The sequence below is a fragment of the Leptodactylus fuscus genome, chromosome 5, assembly GCF_031893055.1.
Source record: "Leptodactylus fuscus isolate aLepFus1 chromosome 5, aLepFus1.hap2, whole genome shotgun sequence".
NCBI lineage: Eukaryota > Metazoa > Chordata > Amphibia > Anura > Leptodactylidae > Leptodactylus > Leptodactylus fuscus.
In genome coordinates this window covers 201,587,086-201,595,957 of record NC_134269.1, presented here as the reverse complement: position 1 = coordinate 201,595,957, position 8,872 = coordinate 201,587,086, and the positions used below count along the sequence as shown (strand labels likewise).

General features: G+C 44.4%; 1 protein-coding gene across 3 annotated transcripts; it reads right to left on the bottom strand.

Moving 5' to 3' along the window:
- Window positions 1-1,348: 1,348 nt before the first annotated feature.
- On the bottom strand, window positions 1,349-8,617 carry IRF1 (interferon regulatory factor 1). Of its 3 annotated transcripts, none has more exons than XM_075276422.1 (10): window positions 8,382-8,617; window positions 6,602-6,692; window positions 6,394-6,493; window positions 5,794-5,970; window positions 5,634-5,683; window positions 5,408-5,537; window positions 4,433-4,552; window positions 4,271-4,314; window positions 4,047-4,176; window positions 1,349-2,822 (listed from the first exon to the last, which is right to left on the bottom strand). In XM_075276422.1, exons 2-10 carry the CDS (start codon window positions 6,686-6,688, stop codon window positions 2,740-2,742), a joined length of 921 nt encoding a protein of 306 aa, XP_075132523.1. In that variant the 5' UTR covers window positions 6,689-6,692; window positions 8,382-8,617; the 3' UTR covers window positions 1,349-2,739. The 3 variants fall into 3 exon arrangements, with proteins under 3 accessions (XP_075132523.1, XP_075132525.1, XP_075132524.1); XM_075276424.1 differs by lacking the exon at window positions 1,349-2,822 and adding an exon at window positions 3,213-3,381; XM_075276423.1 differs by lacking the exon at window positions 1,349-2,822 and adding an exon at window positions 3,321-3,447.
- Between the last annotated feature and the right edge of the window lie 255 nt (window positions 8,618-8,872).

Below are 8,872 nucleotides of genomic sequence, written 5' to 3'. Positions count from 1 at the left end.
ACTCACCGGCCACTTTATTAGGTACACCATGCTAGTAACGGGTTGGACCCCCTTTTGCCTTCAGAACTGCCTCAATTCTTCGTGGCATAGATTCAACAAGGTGCTGGAAGCATTCCTCAGAGATTTTGGTCCATATTGACATGATGGCATCACACAGTTGCCGCAGATTTGTCGGCTGCACATCCATGATGCGAATCTCCCGTTCCACCACATCCCAAAGATGCTCTATTGGATTGAGATCTGGTGACTGTGGAGGCCATTGGAGTACAGTGAACTCATTGTCATGTTCAAGAAACCAGTCTGAGATGATTCCAGCTTTATGACATGGTGCATTATCCTGCTGAAAGTAGCCATCAGATGTTGGGTACATTGTGGTCATAAAGGGATGGACATGGTCAGCAACAATACTCAGGTAGGCTTTGGCGTTGCAACGATGCTCAATTGGTACCAAGGGGCCCAAAGAGTGCCAAGAAAATATTCCCCACACCATGACACCACCACCACCAGCCTGAACCGTTGATACAAGGCAGGATGGATCCATGCTTTCATGTTGTTGACGCCAAATTCTGACCCTACCATCCGAATGTCGCAGCAGAAATCGAGACTCATCAGACCAGGCAACGTTTTTCCAATCTTCAATTGTCCAATTTCGATGAGCTTGTGCAAATTGTAGCCTCAGTTTCCTGTTCTTAGCTGAAAGGAGTGGCACCCGGTGTGGTCTTCTGCTGCTGTAGCCCATCTGTAGCCTCAAAGTTGGACGTACTGTGCGTTCAGAGATGCTCTTCTGGCTACCTTGGTTGTAACGGGTGGCTATTTGAGTCACTGTTGCCTTTCTATCAGCTCGAACCAGTCTGGCCATTCTCCTCTGACCTCTGGCATCAACAACGCATTTCCGCCCACAGAACTGCCGCTCACTGGATGTTTTTTCTTTTTCGGACCATTCTCTGTAAACCCTAGAGATGGTTGTGCGTGAAAATCCCAGTAGATCAGCAGTTTCTGAAATACTCAGACCAGCCCTTCTGGCACCAACAACCATGCCACGTTCAAAGGCACTCAAATCACTTTTCTTCCCCATACTGATGCTCGGTTTGAACTGCAGGAGATTGTCTTGACCATGTCTACATGCCTAAATGCACTGAGTTGCCGCCATGTGATTGGCTGATTAGAAATTAAGTGTTAACGAGCAGTTGGACAGGTGTACCTAATAAAGTGGCCGGTGAGTGTATATATATTATACACACACATATATACATACACAAAGGATATATACACTGTATAACTTTTTAAAACACATTTTATTATAACTTTTATATAAAATTATATATACACATACAAATTTGGACGCACATTCATGCTACATGTATAGGATTGTAAGCCTTGATTTCTACAGCAGCAGCCTCGGAACATAAGGAAATCTAGCAGCAGATCCCGTATCTACCGCCTATGTAATTACGCATTATTTTCGTGGGTTGTTACACCGCACATTGGGCACCCAGGACACAATAGCATGATACATTACTACAAAAAAATATTTACATTGACAGTAAAAAAAAGTGCTAAGAAAATAAAAATCTATATCCTGAAGAGTTGCGACTTACACTGCCTTCAACCCTTTCTGAATAACTATCATATTCATATTAGTATATACAGAAAAGTAAAGAGCATGAAACAGCTGCGTACTGACCCTGCCATGTTCACTTCTATAACCTACCCTTGGCTCACATCTACGTTGGTAATCCATTCGGGGAGTCCGAACGCATTGGCAAGCGGTGTGCAGTGAAATCAAACGGACCCCATAGACTATAATGGGGTCCGTGTGCTTGGCGCAAGATCTCCGCAGGAGTCATGAGGATAGAGACGTAGATTGTGAGTACTTTCCCGTCCGCATGTTCCCAGCGGAGATCTCACGGCAAGAACACGGACCCCATTATAGTCTATGGGGGTGCATGTGCTTTCACTGCACACCACTTGCAAATGCGTTCGGTATTCTGTTCGGGAGACTCCCCCGAACGGGTTCCCAACGCAGATGTGAACGAGACCTGAAGTGTGGGAGAAGACTTCATATGCATATAATATTGAGAGAATTATTTGGAATAATTTAATAACTTTGCATTGGTCTCCAATAGGTTATGATGATGTCACAATGGCGGCCGGGAGATTTCACAGTAAATCAGCATTTTTCACTCCCTTTCGGTGTAAACTTGAACTTTTCCGAACACCATATTTGGGCGCAGTGCGGCTCCAACATCCATAAACTGATCTTAACCTAAACCCTTTGGGTTGATGTTATCGCAACGTGGTTTAGGTTTGTATAGTGGACCACATAAGTCTAGAAGATCAGTCTTAAGCCATTCCTTCATCTTCATCTGCGGGGCGTTCCAGGGCGTCTGAGTGTTGGAGGCAGGCAATCACATGGTCACTGCCCTCTTTAAGTGGGTACGCGTCAATGTCCAAAGTGAACTTGGCATTAATGGAACAGTGGCATTGTAGTCATTACTTCTGTTCACAGTTTCTTCTGCAAAGCTAGAACAAATGTAGTGAAGCGTTCTTCAGCAGTTTTAGATCCATCCTGGCCGAGATGTCTACGTGTCCAAACACACGTCCATGACCAACTGGACTTTCAGTCTTCGGGAGCCATGGCTTTAGGTTTGTGGCTCAGTCTGTCCGATGGCTATGGCTCATTCCTGGAGGCAAAACACACCGAAACAGGAGCACAAGGCAGCTCGGTATTGTCCACTATCAGCACACGATAGGCGATGCAAGTTCATAAAAGTTAAAGTCGAATGTTGGCTTCACTTCTGTAGTGACCAAGAATTCAAGATCTGGCAGAAATAGAAGAAAAAAGTGTTATAACAAAACCAGGAAGGAGTTAATAAATCTATATACAGAATAGAATCTTTTCCATATACTTCCACCATTTTATGACATGCATCAAAATGACATGTGTGAAAGCACACGTAGGCCTTGTTCACATCTGAACCCCCGAATGGACTACCAAACACATTAGCAAGCGGTGTGCAGTGAAAGCACATGGACCCCATAGACTATAATGGGGTCCATGTGCTTTCCGCATGACTCATGCGGACAGGAAAGTAGATCGTGAACTACTGTTCTGTCCACATGTTCCATGCAGACGTGAACAAGGCCTAAGTGACGAGTGATCACTATTCTCAAAGTCATTGATACTAAAGGGATTACAAAAGGTTGTCTCCTATCCCCGAAATTGTCATAAATCACCCGTTGCGTCTCCTGCAGTAACTTAGAGGATTTGTGGCCATAATAGAATGTAGTAAGATTAGGTTCCACTACCTATAATACATTCAGGGGTGAGTGCAGTGATCCCTTCTCTCTTATACCACGTTCACGGGGGTCCGGGTGGTCCTAGAAAATGAAATCATTCTAACAAGTGATTTTATTTTCTGACATATGTGACCACCACTCTATTCTCTATGAGGGGGGTAACAGTGAGATAAATGAATACACCACTGCCACGATAACAGAAATGAATGAAGCTATGGTCATGCATGTGCAAGTACATTCACACGTGGGGCTTAGACACCCATATGATGGACACTTAACCTCTAGCCTACGGCTAGGGCAGGCCGCCTCAGGTTCTAGTCCAAAATATGGGTAGCCACGACTGGATACCGGTGCAGTATACTGGCATCCAGTCGCGCACTCCGCTCCGGATCAGGCCCAATGAATGGGCCTAGACTGTAGGAGGGAGTGTCTTCAGGCAAATTCGTGAGGCGACTCCGCCTGAAGAATGAGCATGTCCAAACTGACCGGCTCCCATTGATTTTAATGGGAGACGTCTTTTTGGTCAGGATTTTTCCCTTACGTCCTACCAGCAGCATAATACGCCTTATGCTGCTGGTAGGACATAAGGAAATCGTTGATTATAATGTTAATCTATCCTAACAGCAGCACAAGCTCCACATTGCGCTGCTGTTAGGACATATGGCAATGAGATTTTACTTTTGGAACCACAACTAACTTAGAGCTTTGAAGGCAATAAATAATGTATAATGGAATAAAGAAAATACCTGACAGCTTGAAGTTTTCCTCCGAACTTAATGCCGTGTACTCTTTAGGCGCAGCGTTTTGATTTCCGGATTCGTTGAGGAAATATCCTTTGCCTTCTATGTTTGTCTGTTGCCAGACGGGTTCTAACATCTGTCGGAGAACAGTAACATGTAGATTAGGGACAATTGAAAGAAATAAAATAAAAAAGAAGGAAACGAACGCCCTGCACAATACAGTAACTCACCTTGTAAATCTCATCAGCAATGGTTGGTAAATCTTCATCTGCGTCTGGAGAAAATAGAATTCACTGTATTAATATTTTAGAACGGGACTAAGGTGACTCCTAAAAATCACAAGAGTCAGGGAACGTCTTCAGATTATGTATCACAGGGAATGAACTACTTACCTTCCGAGCTCATAGGTGACACTTGCAGAGGGTACATATCATTTGTGCTGTCCGGCATGGGCATATCAATTGGATCTCGCCAGTCAGTCACGCTACTGGTAACTTCACATTCATTCATGGCTGCAAAAGATAGTCACATCATAAATGACATTGCATCTTGACAAAAAAAAAAAAAAAAGTAACTTATCTACATCTATCTATCTATGACAGTCATTGACTTGTCCTCTTTTACATTTGTATTTCAGCCTACTTATCTGGAAAGCTTGGCAACTACCTGAACAAATCCCATCAAGATTCCTGGATAGCGAGCCTATAAAACGTATGTACTAAAACATATGCCTGCCATTGGTAAAAAGAGTTTGTCCATACTGATACCCCCACCGCTCCTGTTTCAGTACCTCTTGGGTTGCCACTTTTTGGTCCCTCTTGACAAAGGAAAATTTCACCTAGGCCCGGTTCACATCTGCGTCCGGGGAGTCCACATGGGGACTTTCCCGAATGGACTACTGAACGCATTGACAAGTGGTGAGTAGTGAAAGCACACGGACCCCATAGACTATAATGGGGTCCGTGTGGTCTCTGCATGAGTCATGCGGACACCATTATAGTCTATGGGGATCCATGTGCTTTCATAAGCTCACCGCTTGCCAATGTGGACTCCTCGAACGGATTACCAAATGCAGATGTGAATCAGGCCTTAGTCATGGGTAGGCCACGTTTGGCACTCCTGTTGTAAAACTACAACTCCCAGCATGCATACTTGGCTCTGCTGTTCTTGAAACTCCCTTAGAAGTGAATGAAGCATGTTGGGAGTTGTAGCCGAAGGTTGCTGATCCCTGGCCTAGGTGGATCCCTAAAATCCAGTGGGACCAGTAAGCACTTTGACTTTTGTGGATATTAATATCACGATCTGTCCTACACCGATGCTAAATGATCAGAGTGTTCTCTTATACATGCAAGAGACTTTAAGCCTACCTAAAATTTCTGAGTCTTCAATGTCAATTTCCTGTGTGGAATATAAGTTTGCCGTGTAGCTGTTGTGGTCATCTGGAAGTTGACAGTTCTTCACGGCTTCTTCCACCTCATCTGCAGATAAACTCTCGGTCTGCAAAATAAAATAAGAGCGTATATGTTACACACAAATACTTTCTAACACAATTTGTGCGAGCAATGGCGTCTGTGCCTAGGCTAGGACTCGTACCTTTGTCTTCGTTCTGCTCTTGGAATCTTTCAAGGATTTGGATTTACGTTCTGCAAAGAAAAAACAAAGCTCTAGTCGCTGCAACCAAGAGATAGATCTATCGTCTCTATCCATAAGAGCATGCACACCCACTACCACAATTTGTGGTCCTCGGGGTTACCTTTTTTATCTGTCTTTACTTGAGCGGGCAGCATCTGGTAGACTCTGACGGCACTTGAACCTTTATATACACTTTTATCCTTCACTTCTTTAATATCCGGAAGAGAGTTCATGGCACAGCGGAAGTTTGCTTTCCACGTCTTCGGATCAGGTCCCTTCTCACCAGCTTTATACTTTCCTGTATTGATAAAGAAGTGGCACTTTAAGTAGCTGCACATATAGTTACAGTATACACAAATCCTCCCGTTGAGCGGGTCCGTAATCCAAACAATGATCAGGAAGTCATCGGAAGAACTAGAGATGAGCGAGTACTATTCGAGACGGTAGTTTCGAATAGCACGCTCCCATAGGAATGAATGGGAGTGGCAGGGGGTTAAGCGGCAGGACGTCCATTCATTCCTATACTGTTTCGAATAGTACTCGCTCATCTCTAGTCAGAACGTTTGAATTGATCCAGCTTTATCGGTCAAACATGACCTCTGTTCTGACGCCACAACCAATGACTTCCGAAAACACAAGCCTATATACTTTGCTGTACGAGACCCCATACTACTAACGCAATGGTTATCAATCCCAGGCAAACACGAACTTTGTAACGTACCAGTGTGAACAGCCCAACTTCGGAAAAGACAGGCATCTTTTTCAATATCCCAGCCGTGTCGTGCAGCGTGCTTCCAGGGGATCTGGAAAATTCCCTCTTCCTGTAGGAATCAGAAACCAGATAGTGAGATAGTGACAAAAACACCATCAGCGAATCGCTCAGCGGCAGATGTGTACGACCGCCAGATGTTCCTGGACTGACACGCTACCTGGTTTAGCCAAGAAAGTCCAGGGATTTTTTTTGAGGCAATCTGCTGTTCGAGCCAAGGTCTCATCCTTAAACGGGTCACCGGCATTTTGCTGCGGAAACACAACACAAGAGTTATCATCATGTCACCGCTATAAGATATGCTTTGTATATCACATGTGGATACAGAGATCCTCCCACCCACACCCCACTAGATAGATAGATAGATAGATAGATAGATAGATAGATAGATAGATATTGCAGCAGTGAATGCACCCCAAATCAAATATCTTATATGGGAACGTTTAACCTAATAACTTCCCAAGAGGTCAACAATGGCCTGAAATAAGTAGGATCATTACTTGCACCATATAACATAAGTATAGTTTATACGGTGACACACGTGAGCTTTTGATGGCGTTTATAGCACTGAACCCGAGCAGATTGCAGTTACAATCTAGAGTTCAAGGAAGAAGTCTCCTGTCTAAGAATAGAGCGGTATGCATACAAGGCTGTGAAATATGAGATCATAACAAGTGGAGCCAGATAAATGCTGCACGCGATGCGAACAACTTCCTCTAGCTGCGCTTCCCTTACAGGACAAGAAATGGTGACTCGCACTTTTTGCCGCCAAGTCAGAGTTCAGAAAGAAATAATAAACTCAAAGTTCTTACAGACTTCCTAGTAGTTCAGTATACTGAGCCCTCCCCCATGTATTATACAGTATACTAAACCCTCTCATGTATTATACTGAGCCCTCCCCCATGTATTATACAGTATACTGCACTCTCCCTTGTATAATACAGTATTCTGCACCCTCACAAGTATAATACAGTATACTGCACCCTCCATGTATTATACAGTATACTGCACCCTCACATGTATAATACAGTATACTGCACCCTCCATGTATTATACAGTATACTGCACCCTCACATGTATAATACAGTATACTGCACCCTGACATGCATAATACAGTATACTACACCCTAACATGTATAATACACTATACTGCACCCTCCACTATGTATTATACAGTATACTGCACCTTCCTATGTATAATACAGTATTCTTCACCCTCCCATGTATTATACAGTATACTGAGTCCTCCCCCATGTATTATACAGTATACTTAGCCCACCCTCATGTATTATACAGTATTCTGCACCCTCCCCTATATCAATCATACAGTATACTGCACCCTCCCATGATTTTATACATAATAATACAGTATATGGAAGCATCCCATATCAGTTATACAGTATAATCCCACTTATGATATAATATACAGCATAATATAATATACCAAACTCCCACTTATATCATATATGATCCTTCCCAGTACTGCATGCTATACTGAACCCCACTTATATCATATAGATGTCATATTCTGGCTTTAGCAGACTCCATGTAATATACATGTACTTCCTTATTGGCTGTGCAGATGGCTGTAACCTCTCATACACTATTACTGTATACAGGAGACATGTACTGTACACTGGCGCCACCTAGTGGCAGCTCACTCACACTGCAGCTCCCCGCCCACTACTTTGCAAACTGCTTTGTTTTTTTGACAGTGAACTTCCTTGTGCAGCTTACAGTAAGTTACCGCCGAGTCTGCACCCTGACAAACAGCATTGCACCCTCTACCTGTATACAGCCCGGCCAGCAGTCTAATACCTGCACATAAAGCATGCAATGTCTAGCAATGAGAATGAATGAAACATGAGGTAGAGCATGCGATAATAGCATGTATAGGTGATATTCCATAGGTGCATCCCTTATAGAAGCCAGGACATTACCTGATAGCCAGTCCTCAGTGCAGGTAATCCTGGGGTAGTGGGTGTATGTGGTCCTGGTGCAGCAGAGCTGTGTATGTGGTCCTGGTGCAGCAGAGCTGTGTATGTGGTCCTGGTGCAGCAGAGCTGTGTATGTGGTCCTGGTGCAGCAGAGCTGTGTATGTGGTGGGTAATCCTGATAGAGCTGTGTATGTGGTCCTTGTGTATGTGGAGGGTAATCCTAATAGCAGAGATCACTGAGTGTGCGGCACTGTAGCGCTAGCGCAGCCCGATCGCCAGGTATAGCTGCTCGCTAAGCCCGCCCTCCCAGCACAGGGCGCCCCTATTGGCCGGCGGAGCCGTCACTGCGCTTCATCATTTCGGGGAAATCAGGCTGTTTAGAAACTGAGAGAGCCGGGGGAAGTCCCGGCCAAGAGGCCCCGCCCACCTGACAACACGTGGCCTGATAAACAAGAGCGAGCGGGAGGATGTGGCTGCAACACGGGAGCAATGAG